Source organism: Diabrotica undecimpunctata, chromosome 8 (genome assembly GCF_040954645.1).
Source record: "Diabrotica undecimpunctata isolate CICGRU chromosome 8, icDiaUnde3, whole genome shotgun sequence".
In the NCBI taxonomy this organism is placed as follows: Eukaryota; Metazoa; Arthropoda; class Insecta; order Coleoptera; family Chrysomelidae; genus Diabrotica; species Diabrotica undecimpunctata.
The window spans coordinates 21,991,706-22,018,133 of record NC_092810.1 but is presented as its reverse complement, the minus strand read 5'-3'; the positions used below and the strand labels follow the sequence as shown (position 1 = coordinate 22,018,133).

The following is a 26,428-nucleotide window of genomic DNA, read 5'->3' as shown; positions in this document are numbered from 1 at the left end:
CTGCAGTACTTTCACAATACACTTAAGTTATTGAAAGGACCGTAAATCGGACTGGGTGTACTACACGTGGTTTCAGTCGTTTCAGTCAGGAAGTGAACACAAACTAGTACTAGCGAAAATATGAATGAAAATAGCACCAAACATTTTCTACAGAAAATCACCGAGAAAAAATTCAATGTAGAATCACTGTGGAACGACTATACAAGAAAAATGTACCAAAGCAGGCTAGCACAGAAGATACAGGTGAAACAAATAGACGACATCGAAGATATAAAGGCAAGACTTTAAAGCTTACATACAAAAAGGAAGAAGAAGAAGACAATGCACTTCAGACCTCGATATCTGTTGACAATATTGGCAACTGTAATATACTATGTGCGCTGTTAAATTCACATCGTTGCGGGCTGTATTAAGCTAGATCTTACAATATGCAATAATTGATGGATTCGACCGTTACTTGATGGAAATTCATTTTATGTAACAATAAAACACTGAAAACTTTGTTTTCAAACTTCCACAAAATTTATTTTAAATTCTTATCACTACAGCTGTTTCGGCTGATTGCCTTTCTCAAGTGAACACTTGAGTTTCTCACTTGAGAAAGGCAATCAGCCGAAACAGCTGTAGTGATAAGAATTTAAAATAAATTTTGTGGAAGTTTGAAAACAAAGTTTTCAGTGTTTTATTGTTACTTACAATATGCCTTTAATCGAACAATTCCACAACCAAACTGAGAAATTATGCTCATTGTTGTCTTCGTTAAAGCGTGTTTTTCTTAGTTGGTAAACCTAAAAGACTTTAAAGCAGCTGGGGGAGATGGTAGCTTAACGCCCGATGCTGCGGCTGAACTAAAAAGCAGCGAAAAGCCACAAACAATAGTGAAAAATCACAAAAAAATTGCAATATTGTTAGAAATCTTCTTTTAAAGAAGCTCTAATAAGACAACACAACCACTAGAAAATCATATTAAGTTAAGTTTGTGTGTTTTTTTTTGTTTAAGGTACTTATGTTTTATTGCTGTTATAATTTTTATGATTTATATACTCGTGCTTTAGGTAGGCAGATTTAATTTACTTAAATATTAATAAAGGCAAGGCAAATACGGGAGCTTAAAGCACAGCAGAATATATAGCTACAGTATATCAAGATCGCATGACTAGATTACACCTGTGTGCCACGTGCTAAAGCTACCAACGACCCATCAATTTCAAATATAAATAATTCTCGCAGATTTATCTGTCGGCTTTCGATTGGGCAATTTAATTCACGTATTGCCCATAAATATGATTTGTCCTTTGTGAGTTCGACACCGGGGGACCCACAAAGTCAAACATGTTGAAAATTATTATACCGCAAAGAGAATAACAACACGTTGTGCGCCAATTTTCGAATTAGTCCCGTTTCAATTGGGATATACATGGGTGCTACGTCACTAATTGCACGCTTTTTGCATACTATTATCTATAATTTAGATAGTGTAATTTATTAGATAAACCAAAAAAATTAATTCCCGACCTGATATGTAATTAGCATTTTAGTTACTAGATGAGCGGTTTTGTAATATATTTGTTGGGAATAACAGTAAAAGGTCGATTGAGCAAGCAAATATCTGCATTTTAAGCAAAATTTATTTGTATACGTAGTGTGATACTCATTATGGTGAAAAATCGTTAAAAGCATCTAATCAACGCGACATTTTCATCACTTCTCTGACGGTGCCGAACGCACACTGAACAATGTTTATGAAGGACTCTATCTTAAACTTTCTATGATGCATATAAAAAATCTATGGTGTAGGATTTGGTTTAATTTCCAAAAAAAAGACATCTTAGTTTTTAATTTTTAAAGAAAGGATTCAGTAAACTTTGTTCTGGGTCTTCCACTTCTTTTCTAACCAATGAATCTATCAAGCATGAGCGTTTTTCTAGCAGGGTCATTTTGTTCCATCCGCAACCACCTCAGACGTCCTATCTTAATAGGTTTTACGATATCTGGTTCCTAGTATATTCTATAAAATTTAAAGTTGTATTGTCGTCTCCACATTCCATTGCCATTCTATACTCCATAGATTCGCCTTAGTACTTTTCTTTCGAATCATCATGAAATATGTTTTCCTTACTTTTTGTTAGAGTCCAGGTCTGAACGATATGTTTAGACTGGGCGTATTATTGTTGTGTAGAGTTTTATTTTTGTATTTCTTGGTATAATTGTGAATTTAGAAAGGAGATTAAACCAAAAATAGCATCTGTTTGCCATGAAAATTCTGCGGTTTATCTCTGCAGTAGTATTATTTTCAGTGTTAAGGAGCACTCATAGGTATACAAACTTGCTCCTCCCAGGTAGGATTTGTGGTTGCGTGCTTATTTTCATATACTTAGTTTTTTTGGTGTTCATCATTAAACCCATTTTTGTAGCTGATTCTTTTTATGCTACATACGCCTCTCGTACAATGTTTTCCGTTATCCCAATTATATTGATATCATCAGCAAAGGCAAGGATTTGCACTGATTTATTATATATTAAAGCAATGGTTGTGATTTGTGAGATACATATTACTTTTTCCAGAGCCAGATTGAACAGAATACAGAAGAGAGGGTCTCCCTGGCGCAGCCCGGTATTTGTTTTAAAAGGTTCAGACAGTTCCCCCTCAATTCGTACTCTACATTCAAATTTTTCAAGAGTTAGTTTTGTTAAATTTACCAACTTATTTGGTATTCCTAGCTCTTTGATTGCTTTTAACATTTCTCTTCTATTCACAGAGTCGTAGGCTGCTTTGTAATTAATAAATATGTAATGAGTATCAATGCAATATTCCAGCGTTTTTTCTAAAATTTGTTTCAGCGTTGCAATCTTATAAATTGTCGATTTACCACCTCTGAAACCAGCCTGGTATTTTCCTACTATCCGTTCTGCATATGGTGCCATACGGTGACATAATACTGTGGAAAATATTTTATATGCTGCAGATAGAAGCGTAATTCCTCTGTGATTAGAGCATTCAAATATATCTCCTTTTTTGTGTATGATGCAAAGTATTCCAATATCTCAATCATTGGGGAGGGATTTCTGTGTTCATATTTCTTTTATAAGCTGATGTAATGCCATTGTGGTATCATGACCACCTTCTTTATATAGTTCAGCTGAAAGATTATCTATTCCAGGTGATTTGTTTCTGGCTAGTTTTTTAACTGCATATTTAACTTCAAGAATCGTTGGTGGTTCCTCTTCTCTCTTGTCTCTTCCCCTTACCTTATCTCTTTCGTTTTTCAGATTTTCTTCTTCTTCCTCTATAATAAATGCCTGGTTAAAGTATTTCATGCTTCTTTTCTTATTGTTAATAGGTCGCTATTCTGACCTCTGCATTGTTTTGTGGTTGACTTGAATTCTTTTCTGTTGATGTTAACTTTTTTTATATAATGCTCTGAATTCTTTTTCTCTATTAAGGTTTTCTATATATTTAAGTTTCTTGTTTAGGTAGTCTTGATCTTTTCTTTTGTGTATTCTCCTTTCTTTTCTTCTCTTTGGCAGGTAATTCTCTACAGTTGTGCTAGTTCGTCGGGTAAGCACCTTTCTGTAGGCTTCATTTTTTTCTTTTGTTGCATTCTTGCATTCATCGCCAAATCAATGATTTTTACGGCCACAAATGTCTTTTCCTATTTCATCTTTCACTGCTGCTTTATTGTCTTTCTTTATTTTGGTCTAGTAAGAGTCTATATCTGTCTGGTCTTTTTTATTTACATTTTGATTCCTTAGTTTGTTGGTGATGTTTTCCGAGTACCGTCCTGCAATTGTCGCATCTCTCAGATTTTTCACATTCCATTTTTTTCTATCAATTTTATTTTCTTTACTGATGTTTGAAATTCCAGCCCTCAATGTTAAGATCACTAGGCAATGATCTGAGTCTATGTTTGCGCCTCTATAACTTCTGCACTCTATTATGTCTGTTTAATGCCTTGAATCTATTAAGATGTGATGAATCTGACTCCTTGTTTTAGGTTTTCAATTATCTTCAACAAGATGCATGATATTTTCTGTGGAAAGCCAGGTATTCTCAGCCAAATTTCATTCTCTTCTCGACCAAAAGCTAACGTAGAAATAACTTATTACAGAATTAAACCGTCCTGTCAAAAAAATTATAAGAACTTTATCAAACAAATAATGGGGCAATGACGAATCAACATTACTAAATATCGCTCGCCAGATCAAATATGAATTGCAGATCTTTTCTAGACCAAGCCACTAGAAATCTTTTCCTTTTCTATTATTTTTCCAGCTGGGCGTTTATTTAATCATAGTTTTAAGTAACTTCTGTAAATCTCGCTAGAGCTGTCCGTTAGGCCATTATACGTGGGTTATCTCTTCCTATATCTTATCTCTTTATCTTTGGGCAAGTTTGGAATTATGACCCTTAAGTGCAACTGGGCGGCGCACATAGCTAGAATGTCGGATAATAATAATACATAAGCGAATAATACAGTGAAGACCGAGACAAGAAGCACATCGAAGTAGAGGTCGTCCACCAACAAGATGGTCTGATGACATAAAATGGATCGACAAAAATTGGATGCAAACAGCACAAAACAGAAATACATGGAAAAGACTGAGGGAGACCTATATCCAGCAGTGGATAGATCCGGGTTAAATGATGATGATGATGAAGTTTGGAATTAACGTCTCATTTTTTCGTCAGTTTCGACGTGGTGATGAGCGGTTCCCTTCTTGGCCAAGAAAGTTAATTTGGCCCATGCCACAAAACCAGTTTCGTTTTCAGCGTGTAGAAGAACAAACCAAAGACCTTTTTGGATTGGAGCTTTCGAACCAGTAGAGAGCCCTTTTATGAAGACTTCTCGTGGATTCTTGATCGTTGGGTCCCTTCACTTCTTTTTGACTGAAGCATCAACGTTAATCCAATACTCAATGTTTTTGTTTCTCCGAGGTACTTCTGTCTCCAAGATATATCTTTTCTTTCCATCATTATCGAATCTCGACCTCTTTTACCATATTCAAATTCTATGTCATTTAATAGTCTACAAAATGTGGTTTTTGAAAAAGCTGGTAGGTCCTCATCATCCTTTACTCTGTGTATTATGCTGTCGACGGTTGGTGATATGTTTTCCAAAAACAATCATGAACAATTTTCTGCTTATTCGAGATTTTACTTCCTCATCGTAAGTATTCTCACGTGAATTGCACTGGAGACTGTTTTTTGTACCAGTTTCAGTTCGCCTTGCTGGGCCTTTTAAGAAAAACGAGAAACTTTTACCTTTTATAGTTTTTTTTAGTAGGAGCAATATCTTCCTCTCCAGTTATAGGCGATCAATGGTCTAACTAAAAAAAAAACAAAAAAAGCTGGCATACATAGTGCAATTATACAATGGCAAGTAATATTAATCGACTAATATATCATATTGCTACAAAAATAGCTTGCCAAAAAATAAAATGCTTATGTATTTATTAAAAATTATAATGTTTTATTTGACACGCCCTCTAAATTCCAGCGCATATAGTTAATGTATTATACCAAGCTCTAATTTTGTTTTCTCTATGAACGGACCACCCACTCTACAGCAACAACTGAATTGTATTTTGGCATGAATAAAATAGCCCCATCTCAGCGCATTAACTCCCAACAAAAGCCAGCTCTGTTTTATCTCAGCCGGCACACGTCGTCGGTCGCTTAGTGAAAAATATAGTCAGACACAAAGTTAAATCCAAAGTTAGCCGTCCTGTCCTATGTCCAACATCCGACGTCGCGTTGTATCCTCTGGCAACCGCAAATCGAGGACAAGTCGTCTTTAATGTCACCACAAATATTTGAAAGCAATTGGACCAACGTGTGGTCGAGCCAGCAACTGATGAACGATGTCCCGAAGTTGTAAATTTACATATTAGTGGAGAGTCAAACTAGAAAATTCTAATACAGTATTGTGTTCAATTCGTATAATCATTATTAATTGCTTAAAGAGTAACTTGATCTCTTTATTATTACAATAGCACATATGTTAGTTTACGTTCAGGTTATTACTTTTCCGTTTCTTTAGCTAAGAAAAAAGATTAGGCGAAAAAATTAAAAATTCATTGAAACAAGATCCTAAGTGATCAGAAAATGAAAAAGGAATGGCAGTGGAATACTTAGAAATAAAGAAGCTCACTAAAAAGACAATTAAAGGAAAGAAAAAGAACGAGAAAATGATTACGAAAGTCATTGAGGAGAAAAAAATTCTGAAAAGAAATTTTAGCAAAATAAACAGATATTTAATTAAGATATGGTTAATATATGAATTTTACTCAATAAAAGGCAGCTATCGAGCACAGTTCTTTTATTAAATCTTGCCCAAGTATTTTAGTTCTCAGAGTATATTTCGGAGCATTTCGTCAAAAGCTGTAGGCTGTAGTTTGAACCAGATCATGAAAGAAGAATAAAGAATAATAGATATATGTATTAAAAAAAAACAAAAAAACTTACTTATTCTCTTATTCTCCCAATCTTCTAAAACTATCATCAACCATCAGATTCACAGCCATAATCACTGTCGTCGCTATCCTCATTCGGATGGCAAATTCTAACAGGATTAACTGATGTTTGGTTGTGCATGACTTTTAGCTAACGTTAGTAATTGACGCTTAAAACAGTATTGAGAAAATGTAATATTTTTATTCGTTAACCATTCTTTTATTTTATCTACGGTCCAGGTGTTTGTTGGTTGCTTATTTAAAATTTCCGAATGGTACGCAGCATTATCCAGTACTATAACGGATGGTTCATGTAAACTTGGCAACAGTTTTTCTTTTAACCATTTCACAAACATCTCCGTATTCATATTGTCATGATAATCGGCTGATTTTGATTTTGATGAAAACACAAGATCTGCTCCCTCAGTAAAACCATGTTTTCCACCTTCATGCACTATAATATATCTCTTTCCCTCGTTCTCAATGAGTTTTATGGATTTTATGCTCTCGTCCTGCCTAATTTCTTAAAAATTCTATTCTTTTGTGAACGACACTAGCTCTTTCACACAAAGCCTTTCTATTGTCTTCATTTTTGAACTTAAAGCCAATCTGTCTTAAAACTCTCCAGAGACTTGTTCTGGAAATTTCAAATATATTTCTGTTTTTTAATTTTTGTAGCACTGAATCTAAAGAAACATGTTCTTTCTTTTCGCGCATTGCATATATTGTCTCACGGATTTCAAATTTGCAACCTTCGGGAAGATCTATAGTCTTTGGTTGTCGGCGAGATTTATATTGTACAACATTTTGTCCACTTTTTTTTTGCTTTTTGCAAAACCGACTTTAGTTTTGTTTCACTAATACAGAGTGCATCACACACACGTTTATGTACGGACTGAACAGGTCGCAAAGGGCCCCCGTTTGTTTTCTCATCAGTAAAATAAGAAAGTACATTAAAAATAAAGTTGTCTACATCTAAAACACGTCTCAGCATTTTTGGCTTCAATAAACAAATACACTACACTAAACTCTCTCTTAACGGACACCTCTCTTCACCGCAAACCTCTATACGGACGGTTTTTAAAACAAAAATCAGTCGGCGATATATGAAACTGTATGTAAATTTTCGTTACTTTTTAATATCTGTAACGACTCGGTACTTTTACTATCAATAGTCGGTATGTTATACCCGTTACTTTCGGAACTCAGTAATACTAACTTCATACTAACAGTAGACCCTTTTTATTGGAATAATAATTAGACCAATTTACTTTCATACTTCTACTTGCACAGTAAAATATTCGTTGTCGCAATAATCCCAAACTGTCGTATATTCGTGGAATAACCTATAGATAATTTCTGATATATTATTACCCGCCTTTATAATCCAAGAAATCAAATGAAAGACCAATCAAGTACATCACTCTCTCCTTTAGTACATTAAAGCTTTTCCCATCTAAATTGTTTGGTCTTGTGTCTTTTAACGTTACCACAAATATTTAAAAGCATTTGGGCCAGCCAACATCATCCGACAGGGAACGCCATCTGTGTTTGTTCTACAAATTGAATTTTTAATTATGGCAAAAAGAAACATAAATCAAAGCGATCGTAAAGCCGAAGTTTCGTATTTTCTTATTGACAAAGACTTCTGGGAATGCAGATTGTTGAGCAAATATTTAAAAGTATCGTTAGCAACCGAGATGGTCTTTTTTGTTTATTCAGGAAATGTGGTAGGTATATAGCGAGGAATGTACTCTTGAAGAGTATATAAACATAAATAGAAATCAATGAAGATGTCACATCGATTGTTGTGTAAGCAGATACACATGTATGTTCCTACCTACCGCTTAGTTGAAAAAGAAAAAATGAGTGTTGAATTTCTCTATTCTTGAGAAACGGCTGTACGAGTATATACAACATTCGTAACTTGAGTACTTTAATAAAAAGAGTTTTATTACAAGTATAAGATTTCAAATTACCCTCTTTCTATTTTATTTTATTTGATGACTACTACAGAAAAACGTTTTCAGCATGATTTCAATGCAATTAAATCGCTTTTACTACGAACTTTTCTTCTGTAAATATATTTTTTATTGCTTTTGTACTCCAGGTTAATCACAGAATATGTAAAATGTAACAAACATTGCTGATAAAAAAATTGATTAAAGTTATCCAAATTTAAACTGATATTAAAGGGATAAAGGATAAATATGCGGTTGAGTTTACCGAAAGTACAAGCTGATTATAGCCGCAAATGTCAAACATGGAACAAAAAATTTCGATATAGCAGTGTTGGCATGTTTTTATAATGTAGATGCTGTATGCTTCAAATATAAAAAGATAAAGCTTTAGAAAAGTACATTTTGTTTATATTATATTATGAATTCTGCAATTTTAGATTTATATAAAACAACAATGAGTAAATATTTGTTTCTTTGTAGTTTAATTGTAGTTAATTTTTAGAAATTTTTTTAGCAATTACCCTTTGATAGATTAGGGGATAGATTTGGCAATCGTTAAATCAGCAGTTGCCAGATTACAACAGATGTTTATAAATTAATCTCGAAAGGGATAAATATTTACTCGTTATTGCTTCATATAAATTAAAAATTGCAGAATTCATAAAATAGTATAATCAAAATGTACTTTTTAAAAGCTTTATCTCTTTATATTTGAAGCATCCAACATATGCATTATAAAAACATGTCAACACTGCCAAACCGAAATATTTTTGACATTTGCGGCTATATTCAGCTTGTACTTTCGGTAAACTCAACTTAAATATGCTTATTGTTGTTTTTTTATCAAATCCGCTTCACGTTATCCATTAGTTGACCAATTTGATATTGTCATTGCCGCACAGTGTTGCCATATTATCCGTGTAATCGACAATGTACAAAATTATTAAATAATATGAAAATGTTAATGGCAAAAAGAATGCCATTATAAAATAATACGATTTTATATGATTTAATAAAATGTCGATGTCGAAGGTAGTAATATTATTCTCTTAAGTAAAGAATGATGCACTTCTAGGGCAGAGGTTCTCAAAGTGGGTGACGCGGCACCCTAGGGTGCCCCAAGAATTTGCCAAGGGTGACGTGGAACATTTAAGAAAATTCGAACAACCGGCTGCTGCGCCACTCTCCAATCGAAACATGTTGAATATTTGTGTATGTGTACAGTGTTGCCAGGTGACATGAACCATTTTGCGGTAGGGCGAACTTGAAAAATACGGTAGAAAACTTTAGAAATACCATAAAGATGTCAAATTTGTTGTTTTTTACATTATCTAATGCCAATGGTCTATTTAAATGCCTTTTTATGACAGTACGTTGATTTGTAAATAATTTTCACCAGAAAATACATACAAAATTAAAAAAAAAACAATTTTTATTAAAAAATTAACCTAAATAAAATTTAAAAACATTAACTGAAATCCAAACTAAACCTGAAAAATATGGTAAAACAAAACACAACACTGAATTATAAAAAAATCAACCATTAGATCTCGTCAATATCCGAGTTCTGCTTGTAAATGTTTTTATTAAGAAGTTTTCCTATATCATTGTCTACCTTAAAATTATAGCAACTTCCGTCTGAGCCAACTATTCTCTTACCATGTAGTAGTGACTAAAGAGGCTTTGCGATTAATGTATTTCTCTGCTTATTTTATAATGTATCTTCTTTCTACATTTGCACTCGAATGGGAAAAAATTCTTTCTACATTTGCACTCGAATGCGGTAAGGTCAATACATTAAAAACAAGTAGGGATAAATTGGGGAACATATTTAGTCCACTACCATAATTCATTTCACTTACTTGACTCCAAAATGCTAGTATATCATTAGATTCAGGCAACTCAGTGTTTCGTAAAAGTCTCCACTCATTATCTAATGATTGAAGATCACCCTGATTTATCCCAATATTGCCCAATTTTGGTGAAATATGTGCAATTGAATTAATTTTTCTACTTAGCACCAAATCAGGATATATGAACTGCAAATCTTTCAAGATGTTATTTTTTATGGGAAAACTTTTTAATAATTGGTCCAGATCCTCTATATAAAATTCTAAACACTTTAACTTTACAAACCCTAAATCATTTTTATCTACACTAGACGTAGAAATGTCAGAACCAAAATACACCTCCTGTATATTATGTATACGTATATTATGTTTTGTCAAATGCTTTAAATTAAAAAAAATGCGGTAGAATAAGGTGTTAAAACGGTAGAGCGGTAGATCGAGGTGGAAAACGGTAGATATACCGTAAAAACGGTAGACCTGGCAGCACTGTAATGTGTAGTCTCGATGGCGACCGAGAAACAAACAGCTGAATTCGACCGACACGACTGCTAACTGCATTCATTCCACAGTTTAATCAAAGAATATAGACGCTTAGCGTCTTAGCTTAAGCGTCTATATTCTTTGGTTTAATTCTTGCAGCCGATAAGTGAGTTTTGTAAAAATTAGAGTTAGATTTCAAAGTGGAAGTTTTAGATATAACTACAGAAGAAAAGTGACGACGTAAGTAATTATATTCATTGGAATTACTATGTATAATTTTATGTACTTTTGTTGCTATTTTTGCCATAAAATATGTCTTGCACTATTACTGGAAAATACCTTTCATTGTTTTGCTCTCTCTTATTTGGGGCATTTTTTCATTCCAGAATAATGGAAAATTGGCTGAAACCTGAATCTTTAAAAGGAAATGTAGTGAAGTCACTGAAGCATATGAATCAACTGATTCAGCGACAACTAGCAGAGATGGAGAAGATGCAAATGTCCACGAGATCCATTCGAGTCCAGCTCATCCAAATTGTTCTCCCTCAATTCGTGAAAAGAAGGTTCCTTACAAAAAAAAATTTGGGGAAAAATAAGGCCGAAGAAACCTTCAAACGTCGTGCTTCATCTCTTCAGGCAGGCTCATGCATGATAGAAAGAGTCTGAAAAAATGAAAATGAAAACTTCACTAAAGCATCATTTATTGTTGGTTTGTACATTGCAAAAGCTGGAAAACCCCATACCATTGCCGTGGAACTGATTAAACCTTGCGTGAAGGATGTCGTACAATGCATATTAGGTCCAGATATGACCAAGAATATTGATAATGTGCAGATGTCAAACAGCACTATAAGCAAGAGAATTCACACTATTTCGGACTTTGTAGAGAGGGAACTTATAAATAGATTAAAAACTTGTTTCAGTTTATAGCTTGATGAAAGTACCGACATTGCTGGACTTGCTGTTCTGCTTGTGTTTGTGAGGTTTCCATTAGGGATGAAAATAAAAGCAAAACTCCTTGTGTGTGAAGATCTTAAAGGTTATGTCGCTGGTGAAGAAATTTTTAAGACTATCCACGAATGTATAAGAAAAAATGATACACGTAAATGACTGGAGTAAATGTGTGGATATTTGCAGTGATGAAGCGGCTGCAATAGTTGGTAAAATTAGAGGGGCGGCGTCTAGAATACAGGTAGTGGCAGAAAATGGCTCCAGAGGTCATTGTATCTTAGATCGCCATTCTTTGGCAACTAAAAAGGTGCCTCAAGATTTGAAAGACTAATTAACCATGTGAAGAGACGTTCGCTTCAAGCACGCCTTTTAAAGCTCACCGCTGAAGATATGGATATGGATCACTTCAATCTTTTGATCACCTCTACATAGAGGTTCGGTGGCTATCAAGGAGAACAATTTTGGGGAGACTATTTGAACTAAAAGATTCACTAATTATCACATTTACAGAGTCTTTCATCCAAGAATTAAAAAATGTTAATTGGCTTCTAAAATTGGGATACTATTCAGACATCTTCAAAATACTAAATAATACCACCACTTCGCTTCAAGGCAAAGGAGGTGCACAATTAGATAAAATCAAAGCCTTGCATAAAAAGTTACATTTTTCAAAGCATATTTCACATATTTCTCTCGATTACAGGAATTTGTTATAGCAAATGAAATCAATCCTCAAACGAACTTCTTTGAAATTGTTATTGCTCATTTGCAAGGTTTGGAAGAAAGTATTGTAAACTATTTTCCTGACATTGACTTAGATGACTTATAGCTGGATGATGGACCCATTTTCGTGCGACCAAAAAATAAACCTCTCGGAATGACAAATGAAGTTTTTTAAAATCTACTTGAGATCACTGAAGATAGCAGTTTAAAACTCAAATACCATGAAGGAAGTCAAAAAGAGTTCTGGATGCAGGTATATTCAGAAAATAATGTTGTTGGTAAAGTTGCAATGAAAAAACTTATATGTTTCACATCGACTTATGTCTGTGAGTCTTCTTCATCAAGGGATTTGAAAGCCAAACTTACAAAGATACCCATAACTATAAAGGATATAATAAAAACATTATCGAAACAGTTTCATTCATCACATTAAGTAAGGATATTTGAATATTAAATGTACTGTGTTTTATTGATCTGAAATAAAGTTTATATTGAAATCAAATGAACCTCAGAATTGTATTTTCTCACTTTTTGTCGTTTCCCAAATCGCTTCAAGGGTTGATGTGCCTAGAAATATTTTTAGCTCTACAAGGGTGCCGCGACTGAAAAAGTTTTGAGAACCACTGTTCTAGGGGACTCATTGAAAATTTTACCAGAACGGTTAAACTGCATAGCAAAAAATAATAAAAAGATGGAGTTCAAGTTGAAAAACCAACACAAAACGAGCAGAGTCATTCTGGAGTATGACGAAGTCGGAGATTGCGTACAGCAGTACAAATATTTAGGCTAAATACATAACGAAAAGTGGGTGATCACACAAGAGAAAGGTTTGTATTGGTCAAAGTATGTACTTATTGGTTCCTACTGCGAAGTTAGTAGCATACACCAGTTATGTAGTAGTTACAGGGTTGCAAACAGAGAAGTTCTAAACCATATAAATAACAAAACAGACATAATACACACAACGAAAAGAAGAAAATAAGACATAATACTACGTACCACAAAATACTCTGTTAAGACTAAGAATGATGGTAAGAGGGATCATGGTCAACTTCTTAGCTTTGGAACTCAATGCAATGGTATGACAAAAAGGTTGGTATGATAATGATTGTAAGAGATCGATTGAGGAGAGGAATAGATCCAGAATCAATGGCATAAGAAAGAATAATTTGAATAGTAGAGAACTATTTGCTGAAAAGAGAAGGGAAGCAAAAAAAAATATGCAGAACAAAGAGAAGGTTTTACCTGAAAGAAAAATTAAATAATATTGAAGAAGATTTTGTAAACAACAAAGTCAGAAACTTTTACGAAGCAATAAAAGTCAATATAAAACCCACCGAAATATTAAAAAGATAAGGACGGACATTTAGTCGAAGGAATAGACGAAAAACTGGGCAGATGGGCTAGATATTTTAAAACTGTACTAAATACCGATGAAAAATACTATCTTCAAATACAGAAGCCTTTAAAAGAGTGTCCTTAAATTTTCGAAACGTCTAATTAGAACTTCCAAACAATCACACTGAATATTGAAAGCATTCTAAGAAATCACGACAGCATGCACATGATTTATTACATGTAAAAACCTTCTAAGTTATCGGGACACAAGGTTAGAGCTACGTCTAAAACGGGGATCCAACGGTGCCTGGAGTGCCACTCCTAGCTCCCATCTTGCCAGTTTACAGTACCAATAGTGTAGAATTGGCGATCTTGGATCAGCGCGATGATACTCGTCATTTGTTGGTAAAAGAACATGGTTCAAAGGAGCTCAGAACCTGGCGCCCAAACTCAACTAAAACCTCAATACTTCAAGCCAAAAGGGATTGGCCTGATCAAATTTCGAAGCGCAAATAGTATTGGTGCGAGGACTCGATTCAAACAGTGTCAAACGTGGAAGTTACTAGAATAATAGGAAATAAAACAGAAATAATATTGACTATCAACTATAAGACAAAGACTTAATTACTTAGGACATGTAATGAGAGTGCTAAAATACTCATTATTACAACTCGTTACGTAAGGCAAAATTTGAGGAAAGTCAATAAATATCCTGGCTTTAAAACCTGAGGAAATGCGTTGGGTAGAGCAGAACTATTTAGAGCGGCGGTCAGCAAGATCCACTTATCCATGATGACTTTCAACCTTCGATAGAAAATGAGGCACTGAAAAGAAAGTAGGGTTTTAACAGGTGTTTATCTAGTGATAATGGTAGTTAGAAAATAAATCGTTAAATGAGGGCAAAACCAAGACGACTTACTTTGAGACAGATTTCACCAATTTCAAAATTGTCATTTTTTCTTTATAAATTAGAGGAATTAACAGGCGTACTGCTTGTTTCATTATATTTAATGTAAATTATTGTTCTTTAAGTATGAACTTTTTTTTAAGACTTTAGATTACTTGATCTATTCAGCCACGATAAATTTCCCTGTACTGTTTGCTACTAATAGTAACTATAAGAATGTTAAAAAAGGATTTTATACGTATACACATTAAATTGACCAGTATGTATACTATTTATTCAGGGCAATCACCAGGAGTAACATCCTTAAAAACAATTTCTCTATAATTTTTATTTCGCATTGCTGTAGGTTGCGAAATATTAGCTTAGTTACTTTGATTTCCAAGCATTTGGTGGTAATGACACTACATATAAATCTCATTGACAACATGAAACAGTTTTCGTACGAAAAAAGATTATGTATTTCGATAAATGAGAAGAGTTCCAAATGGATCTTTGGCAACAGTACAAAAGAATCCACCCAAGCAAGCAGAATGGCTAGACCGATGTTACAATACGAAAATATATTATTCTTTGAAATAAAAATATTTAAAGGATAGTTTCTCATTGCCAGTTTAATTTTTTTTCTGGCATTTTGAGCAGTTTTTATTTAAGCAGGCATTGGACACACAATATTGAAAGTAAAGAACTTATCAACTGTAGTTGAAATGTTAACTGTAATCGATTTAAAGTCACGACAGATTTATCTACCTACTGAAATTTTCAGGAAATATATACGAAGGAACCTATCAGTTTCCGAACATAAAGCGTTTATGATTTAGTAAACTTGTCGTTGAATAGTAAAATGGAAATTGCCACTCTTATACCAGATCAACATCTCTTCAAAGAAAATCGCTATCATTCATGCAATCAGCACAGTCAACAGAAACTCTTTGAACTTCTGTCGTCGGCTGACTGGCTGTGAAAGCGGCTTCAATTCCATTAGTCAAATCGACATGTATCGGACCAGAACGGCATTGGCGGGGTATTTCAAAAATCGATCTTTAAGCTAATTGCACATTTTACAATAACAAAAGGTTAGGTAATTTATAATATTAAAATTCATTAGTTTATTAAAATGCGTATGAATTGTAATAATATTTGATTGAAAATATTTTTTCTAGGATATGGAAATTCATCCTACTTACTATTTTATTTTTATCTGATTTAATCGTTGTATAGTTCAGTCGTCAGAGACGAAAAAAATGTCACTTAATCTTATATACGAACAAAATAAATTTTGCTGGGAATGTCAAGTTTGAGACCGCAAAAAAATGCAAAATAGTTTGCTTATCCTCCCCCTGGTGTCTTCCCGAAACCCCGTTCGTAGGGAAGAAATCGGAAAACATCGATTTACCAAGGATCTATACGTCGTAGAAAAAATGCTTCAAATAAGATAGATAGCTGAGATAATTTTGACCAAAAATGACTGTTCGCACTTTTTGTGTAGAATAAACCGAAAAATAAATTTTTTGTGATACCTGGTATACAGCCAGCTACAGGAACTTAGTTTCCTTGTGGATTTTTGGTTTTCTGTTTTGTGAAACATGCCATTACATTTTACATTTATTAATCACTCGCATTAACCTTTTTCATTTGTTTTAAAAGTTTCAACGTTTGGTATTTCTTTCACCAGGTAGCTGTAACTTCTTCCGTGGTTATTTTTAGTTGTTGCCCTGGAAACCATTAGGGTCTTATAACTCTTATGTCACAAATTGGTCGCATTTATCCTGCACTGATCCTTTCCCAAGTTAACATGCTAATTTTCTAACTTAGCAGCACCTTACTGAAGACGACCAATAGTCAGAAATACGTATATACAGTTGCCTTCCATCGATATACCTTTTTTCGTTTCCTGTTTTGCGAGACATGCCATTTACAAAATTGATTTTGAAAACTCCAGAACCATAGGCCAAAAAAGGCCAAATTGTCTGTATAAAAGAGATGACGTCATACGTTACCTTCTACATGGAGACCTCTCATAAAGAAAATATCGTCCCCTCCATTCTCGAATCAAAATCCCACTGTCGGAAATGTTCGCGCCAACTCCCAAGCCAACCTCCACCCAGGCCACGTCACCATCGACGGTCCGTCTGAAATAAACCGTCCCCTGTTCCCAGTCGTAGTAGTGAAGTGAATAGTGATCAGTGTAGCAGTGTCTGCAGGCTTGGGAGACTGAGACCTCGGAAGCCCTGAAAAAGACATCAGAGAGGATGTCGAAAGTTCGCCGCAATGGAAATCAACGCGGTTCAACCCGGAAGACTGGTAGGTGAGTTTAATATTAATTTTTATAATAGTATTAATCTTAGCTCTAGGTTCTCTAGGTTTAATATATACACTCGCGATCATAAAATCCGGGTCACCTTGAAAATCACCGATATTTCATTTTTAACGAGCTTTATCGTAAAAAATAATAATACAAATACAAACTAATGCATGTTTCTGGGAATTGTTGTCGGCTTAGCGGTTTCCTTTGCAACAAAGAATTTCATAGTGCCGATTTCGCGGGAAAGCGCACACTTCCCAAAATGAACGGTACCTGTAACTGCCGCTTGTTTTAAATGTCTCATTTGTGCTTCGACTTTCTGTTCAAACGCAGCGCACAAACGTTTATTACTGCCACCATTAGTGATTATTATTGCCATTATTAGTGTTTATTATTGTTTATTTTTTGCCAAAAATACCCTTAACTGTCGTTGAAACGGCACAAATTGTTGCGCTTGTGAAAGACGGTCACAATCAACGGCAAGTCGCAAAAACTGTCGGCGTAAGCCTTTCTACGGTTCAACGAGTGCTTCAACGCTTTCAGGAGAAGGGTTTGCTATCCATACGACCTGGCTCTGGACGAAGAAGAATGACCACGGTACGAGATGACCGTTTTCTTGTGTTTCAGGCTTTACGAAAGCGGTCCTCAACTGCGATTATGCATCGAAATCGTCTACAAGAAGCACGAATTTGCAATGTTAACGTTGCAACAGTCAGGAGAAGATTTCGTTCTTTTGGACTATCTTCTCGGGTAATGGCTACAGGACCGCCACTTCGCCTGGCTCATCGAGTTGCACGACTAGCTTTTGCTCGACAACACGCGCATTGAGGAATTAACGATTGGAGCAAAGAATTATTCTCAGATGAATCCCGTTTCTGCCTAACTGGATCCGATGGACGTGTAAGAGTTTGGAGGAGAACCGGTGAATGATTTTCACAAGCTTGCATTGCTCCAAAAATGCCATTTGGTGGAGGCTCGGTCATAGCTTGGGGAGGTGTATCTTCAGACTTCCGCACAGAATTACCCTTCATCGAAAATGGGTCCTTAACTGCACGAAGGGACATTACGGAGATTCTGGAAGAACATGTTATGCATACCATGGCAAGGCTTGGAGAAAACGTCGTTTTTATGCAGAACAACGCGCGAACGCACGTTGTCATGATCAGTATGCAATACTTGGACGAGGTTAGAATTACGAGGTTACCCTGGCCAGCTAGGTCTCCGGACCTGAATCCCATCAAACATCTCTGGGAAGATTTGAAAAAACGTATTCAACCCCTAACATCTCCTCCTAACAACGCACAGGAGCTTAAGGATCTGTTAGTGAGAGAGTGGAATAACATACCACAACATGTAATCCGGAGAAAAATTGAGAGTATGCCCCGTCGTCTGCAAGAGGTCATTAGAGCAAGTGGAGGCAATACACGATATTAGTCATTGAAATTTCACTGACATTTTACCACGTTCTGTATTTTCCATTATTTTCGTATGCCTGTTTTATCAACAATTTGGTTTGTTTTCTGCTTTTTCAATAAAAACAATAAAAAACTGTTTTTTTTCTTTCAAAACATTGCTGATAAATAAAAAATATGTTAGCCTAAAAAAAGGTTATTACTGCACCAGAGGCAAAAATATTCCAGAAACTTGAAATTTTCAAGGTGACCCGGATTTCATGATCGCGAGTGTATATATTATTTAGTAATTTAAACTATTTTTTAGAAATATCCTTCTCCATGCAGGAAGTTGTAATGGATTTATTCAGGGAGCTGAATTGGTTTTTTCATCCAAAACAAAAAATACTGACTACCATGGAGAAATGAATCGTTATAACTTTTTGCAATGATGCACCTAATCACTGTGTGACGTCATATTATTTTTATCGAAAAAGATTTTTACGCAGCTACTACACCTGCAAATTCCACCTGATGCCGTCTCTATGGAACTACTTTCCGTAACGTCATCGTTTGTAATGTGATAGTTAAATTCGGCGTTTATTTAAGCATCACATTTGTTGCCAAAACCCAAAATCAAATTTTCATATTTAATGTTACAAAAATTACGCCCGAACAATAGAAGTTTTACAGCGATCGGTAAATGGAAGTGATAAATTTTATTGATCTCAGAAGAATCGTAAAAAACACACTCTTAAACTACTCTTCACCTTTTAAACGCATTTTAATTTTGGTCTACCGGACACTATAATCAAAATATATCGAATTTTTACCGTCCAGTTGATATACATTTTAATTAAAAAATTATTAGAGAAAACAGTTTATTCTACACAAAAAGTGATAAAAAACATTTTTATTTAAAATTATCTTAGCTACATTTTATATTTAAAACATTTTTTTCTACGGCGTACAGATTCTTAGTAAACTGATGTTTTCTGTTTTCTGTTAGTGAAGGGGAAGCCCGAGGGTAGGAATGGCAAACTTTTTTTCATCTTTTTTGGGGTCCCAAAATTTGGATATTCGTAGCAAAATCAAGCTTGTTCGCCTCGGTTTTAGAGATAAAATCTTCTGGCGACTGGACTATTTTTGGTAATCGGTAAAAATATTGATTAAATTAATAAAATAATATTATATTAGTGCATTAAAAGGCACTATTTTTCACTCAGTCTCGTTTGACTGTAAGAATAAGGTACAGAGAATCAAAAGACACACTTAAAAACTCATTTTTATATCTTTTTTTTTAATATTGGGTAAACGAATAGCAAAACGTCCAACAGCTCGAAATGGAAACTACCGAAATTTATTTCTTTAATATCGTTTACAAAAAGGACAAAGTCCTCCCTCTTTATCGTAAGTCATAGCCACATTACCAATTCTCATTCGGGCAACGTATCAATTGCAAGAAGAATGCCCACTTAAAGAGCGAGGATGTATCCGGAGATGTGTCCCTGGGACAATTCCCTTATATGCAATAAATCTCGTACAAACAGTAAAACAAAGAAGCCAGACCCTTTAAGGAAATGTCTGGATACTTCGGATCGGCTCGCGTTATTGGATAACGACGGCGGAATTCCACGGAAAACTTGGCAATATACATTACTGGGATTGTGTTATGGGCATGTTTCCCAGACTTAACGGAATTTGGGACGATAAACAGGGATTGTTTTAAAAAATAAACGTAAATGGATTGGTCATGTTGCAGATGTGCACAAAGCCGCATTTGTTTCTAATTTTTTTATTATAAATACTTACTGCAGATACGTATAAAAATACATTTATTAAGAAAAATTTATATAAACGAACACTTCAAATATAATAACTGAAGAAAAAAAGAATAAGTTTAAATATGGTTTACTAAAATATTAAATCTTGCGTAATTAAAACTCTTGAAAGGCTTATAAAATTTAGATCAGATTGAAGGTTACAGAAAGAGAATTTACTCCCAGTAAACCACTTTGGCTACAAAAGAGGTTTTTGAACTGTAGACGCTTTAGGAACATTTATTATAGATGTACAGAAATACCTAATTAGGAATAACTATTACTTCTCTTAAAATACAAAATGGTAAATTTCTTTCAAATGTCAGTTGACTTCGTTAACACAATTATCGGTTTCTATTTATTTATTTTTGGCTTTGGTAAAGATTTATCTCGAAAAATTTTTTTTGTAGTTCTTTGAAAATCATCCTGCTAGTTACAAAAGCTGTCAAGCTTTTGTAACTGGCAGGATGATTTTCGGAACAGTTGACATATTTTACATCATTATTTCGCACTTTTTCTTGAGCACTGGCTAGTAAAATGATCTGTGGCCGGTGTATTTAATTCTCTAGTTTTTCTTGTTTCATGGTGCTTAATACAATTGACTACTATTATTGCAGTAAAAATATCGTGCACAGAACACGTCACAAACAAAAAGGTTCTGAGAAGGATGAATAAAGAAATATAAATTTTAAATATAATTAAAACAAGAAAATTGGAATATCTCGGACATATTACACGTGGAGAGAAATACACCTTGCTCCAACTGATTATGCAGGGAAAGATTCAAGGAAAGAGAAGCATAGGAAGGCGTAGAATGTCATGGCTGTGCAACCTGAGAGAGTGGTACGGATGTATTATTAAATGAATTTTTCAGAGCAGCCGTCTCAAAAGTCCGAATAGCTATGATGATTGCCGACTGCCGCGGAGATGGCACTTGAAGAAGAAGATTGCAGTCCCGCTATGACCATTGCCTTGTGGATATTCAATTCCATTTAAATTAATGTTTTCACTTCTTGACTAGTGTTAGGCAAGCCATTTCCGTTCCAGACTCCAATCTTAAAATTTTTAAACATTTAGTTTTAGAGATAAGAGTCATCAGGATGTCAAACATTTTATCCATTCGCTCCATCATTCTTTAAATGAATTGTTCAAAGTTGCCATTGCTTGATTGGAGAAGTTGTAGAGGTGATTGAAACGTGGTGGCTTGTTGGATGTTTTGTTGTTTTATGGATTCATTACTTTCCGAGACAGATTGGCGTCCTGATTTGTTCTGATTTTGTGTGTGTAGGATTTTTATTTATTTTTGGCTTTTGTAAAGATTTTTCTCGAAAAGTTTCTTTTTCTTTTCTTTTATAGTTCATTGAAAATCATCTTGTCAGTTACAAAAGCTGCCAAGGCAGGATGACTTTCAGAACAGTTGACATTATTTTACATCATCATTTTAACTTTTCCTTGGGCACTGGCTGGTAAAATAATCTCCTGTACAACGTGGATTTCTGTTGCTGTTATGACCATAGTTTGGATATCTTTAACATTGAGGTATATCACGTTTAGGGTGTGGAAGTTCAATTTTACCTATTGAGTTCATTAATTTGGTAGCTTAGTAGTATTTTTGTTTGTGGCAAATTCTGTATTAAATAAAGAGAGGCACATTTTTAGACCTCTTTGCCGAATGTTGGATCAGATAAAATATATATAGGTAATAAATAAAATAAAGAAAGTAAAGACAATAACACGGCAATGACACTCGATTATATGGTGCGACGATATTACAACCAAAACTAAACACCAATACTTTAAGACAATAGTAGAAAGCTGCTCACTATATGGCTCAGAGACGTGGGTGATAAATAAAAGTGGGACAAAGTGAGAAATAAATGAATTAGGGAACTAATGAACCTGGAGACACTAAATTACGAAATAGAAAAATAAAAATTACTCTGGTATGGACATATGCGAGGGATGAGCGACTCAATAATACCACGGACAACTTGGAAATGGAAACCGCATAAAAGGATGAAAAGATGACGTCCTAGATTAGAGTGGAACGGACAAAATAAAAATATCAATGGAAAAAAGAGAGATCACTGAAAAAGATGTGACAAGAATTGTCATCATCATTATAAGTGGCTCGACAATCCGTGTGGGATCCAAAAGTCTATCATTGCATTATATAATGCAGTTCTTTTTACACTGCCATAGGCTGCTTTGAAGTCAACAAAGAAATGGTTTGTATCTATGTTATATTCAGTCATTTGATACGTAGTTTACTTTCCAGCAGCAAATCCGCATAACACAATATCTCATATATTTGCCCATAGTTGGTTACTGTGTTCTTCTTCTTCTAAGTTTTCTGTCCTTATTTGATCTCTTATTTGCTGTCTGTATACATTTGCAATGTCGGAAGCAAGTAATTGTCGTTATATTAATTACGTAGTTATGAAATTGTACATAGGTGCATGTTTTTTTCAAAATGAGATTATTAAGTAAACTCCAGAGTTCCGTTTTATACAACTCCCAAGTTGAAATCCTCTATTGTTACCTGCAATTTATCTAGAGATTTGAACTCTCCGCTACTAATGACAAAAAATCGCTTTCACCTCCGGTGAAAGTTCGAAATACACATACGCCATTACCGTTGTTATCTTGATAAATAACAAATGACTGACCGCAGTTTTGGAGTTGTAAAGTTGTAACAAAGTTTTAATCGACTAATTAGAGTTGTACGTGTCTCCACAGAGACCTCTATCTGCGACAAACAAATTAAGTGTACAAGATTAATCTCCGAGATAAGTGAACCTCTGTTAGTGTATGTAAAAGTAAAATGAAATTGTTTAGTAAACTGATTCGACAATCAGATAACGTTCTTGAAGTTTAATTTATGGCAGGTTTCGTTAGTAGCAAAAGCGGAGGTAGATATAGTTGCCAAGAAGAGTTTAGTATTTTTTTTTTGATGATTCTAGACAAAATAAAACGAAAAGGTTATTCGCAGTCTGTTCGTCTGAGGTATTTATTTTTTTATAATTATCTTGGGTAAAATGCTATATTAATTGTAAAATAAAACTTATTAATACTTCTTGTCTTTGTTCAGATAACTACTTACGTATAAATAATATAAAAAAACACTTCTAAAAATGTCGCATATTTGCATTTTACAGAATGCCAATTTGTTACTTTATGTAAAATAATTTGAATACCACATAAAATTGGAAATCTTAAACACTTTGAATTAATAAACTTAATCTAAAGATATTTAAAAATTAAGATATATCACCTAAAGGACATTTGAATTTTTAAAATCTACCAAATTTCAACCTCTTTCAGAGTAATAAATGAATCGAGTATTTGTAAGAAAAATATCAACACCCCCTATCTCGCAAACAAAGCATTTGCGGACATATGTTTCTATAACAAACTGTCCTTATTTCTTAATGCATAATTATCTCCTAAAGTTTGTCGCACTTATTTACAAACACCCAGTATATACGTTTGACAATAATATTAACAAACATTTGACAGATACCTGGTATACAAAGTATAGTATTAACATCACGTACATTAGAAATATAAAAACCGTTAATTAAAACCTTTCCACAAATAACAATAAAAAGTAAGCACAATTATTATTAGCAGCCAATTCAATAGACATTTTCCACTATTTCGAAAATCACACGAAATTACAGAAATGTGCTTCCACTTCATTTTGTTTGTGTTAATTAATTTTTGGTGAACAAATGGACACTAACACGAAAAAGGGTTCGTTTTGTAAAAAAAGAGAAATGAAAAAGCATGCATATTTTACCTTTTGTAATATGAAGACCCATCCAAATCAGCATGCACCAAATAACGGCTGACCAATCCATTTTGCAGCAGCTCCTACTTGGAAAACTATGTTTTCAGTCCTCTAGCACATGCCCATCCGCACACAACAACACTGTTTGTAGTAGCACTTCATCAGTCACTGTTTTATGTAGAAATTATTAGTAGGAATCGATTTTCCATGCTTTTTTACTAAAAAAATACCATTTTAGCATATATTTAATCGCATAAGTACTTCTATTTTTGTGCACATTTCATATTTAATTTATTTTTCGTAGGCAGGATATTAATTCTGAAACAGTGAAAAAATATGATTACTGTCATAGTCGATCAGGTCTGATAAATCGGAAAAAAAGTTTCATGATGATTGTCGGCATAGCGGACGCATTAGTAAGGGCGATTGAGGTTTTGGATTGGCTAATTACATGTAAATTGTTAAATTTTTAACTATAATGAAAAAATAATTAAAAACCTTGAATATCTTTATTAAATTCTTATTAAAACTTCTTGAAAATCTTGAAAATAATGCTTCTCTGGCTACTGTAATGTACTGTACTGTACTGTAATGTACTAATAATACTGCACTGATCTGCAAAAAAGAATCAGTCAACTTAAGATTTTAGCTAATTACACTAAAATACTCAATTAATACTACATCACAAAGTAAGTTGATGGATTAAATAACCATTTATTGGTGACACTAATTTACACAGATTTTAATTTAAAAAACATTATAATTATATAAATACATTTTTTTCGTAAAAATTTATGTGATTTCAAATGCCTGGCCTCGAATTACCAAAACGCTTTGTTGAGTTTAACCCTTAACTTGGCAACGTGTGTTATAATCATGGAGCAAAACAGGTTATAATATACATAATATTTCAAATTTTTTATTTGACAATCAATAGTATTTGAAACCCAGTTCTTAGCACTGTATAGTTGAGTATACACTACCGTATGTAGCCGACTGGAAATCGGCCCGAAAATTCTTAACTTCGCTCATTTAGTTCTGACGATATGGATACAGTCTCGACATTTACGTATAAACAAATTTTTGGTGTTCTGTAAATATTTTTTCATCAAATCGAATCAAAACTTTTTGTATTGTATAGTATACACCGCCCGATATGTCTTATTTGACATTAACTTTTTTTTTCAGATTAAAAAAAGGAAATTGATAAAATAATGGCTCTTTTGCCTCCAGTTGGTGCTGAAAGCTACCCAGAAAGTAGTAGTGATGACGAACAGGAGGTATTATCTCGTAATTTTTTTAAAGAATTTACAAAAGACACAGATGATGTTGAAGAAAATATAACTTCGAAAGAAGATATAGAAAAATCTGTAGAAATATTACCTGTTTCAGTCAGTAAACGAAGACTAGCAGCAGCTACTCCCTCAGGAGTGCCACAATTTTCTCCAGTAGTGCAAAAACAAGCAAGTTCTTTAATAAAACGGAAGAGGAAAACAGATAAACCTTCAGTCAACTGGACGACTGATGATTTTGAATATGAGATAACAACAGAATAAAGTAACGATTTTACAAAACCCTAAAATATAAAAACACCTTTGCAATATTTTAAAACCTTTTTTAGTGCAGATATTGTTGAATTAATCGTAGAACAAACTAACCTGTATTCGACACAAACATTTCACAAATAATGTGTAGACACAAGTATAGATGAGATGCACGATTTCTTAGCTATCGAACTTTTAATGGGAGTTGTTCACATGCCGGCGTACACGAACTATTGATCGCAAGAGAGGTGATTTGAACTTATTGCAAATGTAATGTCACTAAAGAGGTATCAAGCAATACCACGCAGCCTACATTTGGTCAACAATGAGGAATTGAATAATGACAGATATTTCAAAATAAGGTCAATTTTAGAACGTGTACGAAGAAACTGTCTCACAATTAAATTAGAGTCTAGATGATCAGTGGGATGAAATGATGGTCCCATACAAGGGGAAAAATGCAGGCTGGAGAAGACAATATGTGAAGAACAAACCAAAAAAATGGGATTTCAAAATATTTGTTCGTTGTGGCGTATCAGGAATAGTGTGTATGATTTCTATCCATATGGAGGAAACGGTTCCTTTAGAAACCATCGTTTTACACATGAATGTATATGTGCCAAAATGTGTTTTAACACTATGTTCAATAATCCATAATAAACCTTTATCGACAAATTATTTCGATAATTATTTTACAAGTTTGAAACTTATTACATATCTTCGAAGTGAATTTGGAAAACTTTCTTTGGGAACTGTTAGTGTTGCCCACTTAAACCTGATAAGAAAATGAAAAAAGATGGGAGATATTCTTTTGACCAAAGAGTAGACAATGAGTCGCATTGTTGTTGTAAAGTGGTACGATAACAAGTCCGTAACCTTATGTAGTTCTTAGTTAGCTTCCATTTTAATGGCAAC

At 34.0% G+C, this 26,428-nt stretch overlaps 1 protein-coding gene across 1 annotated transcript in view; it reads right to left on the bottom strand.

Annotated features, from left to right (window-relative positions):
- The window catches only part of LOC140447263 (roundabout homolog 1-like), a 711,862-nt gene that overhangs the window by 629,897 nt on the left and 55,537 nt on the right, over nt 1-26,428 (bottom strand). The window contains exon 2 of the mRNA XM_072539818.1: nt 23,979-24,287. Coding sequence (XP_072395919.1) covers nt 23,979-24,039 — 61 coding nt within the window. The 5' untranslated portion in view covers nt 24,040-24,287. The remainder of the gene's footprint in view (nt 1-23,978; nt 24,288-26,428) is intronic.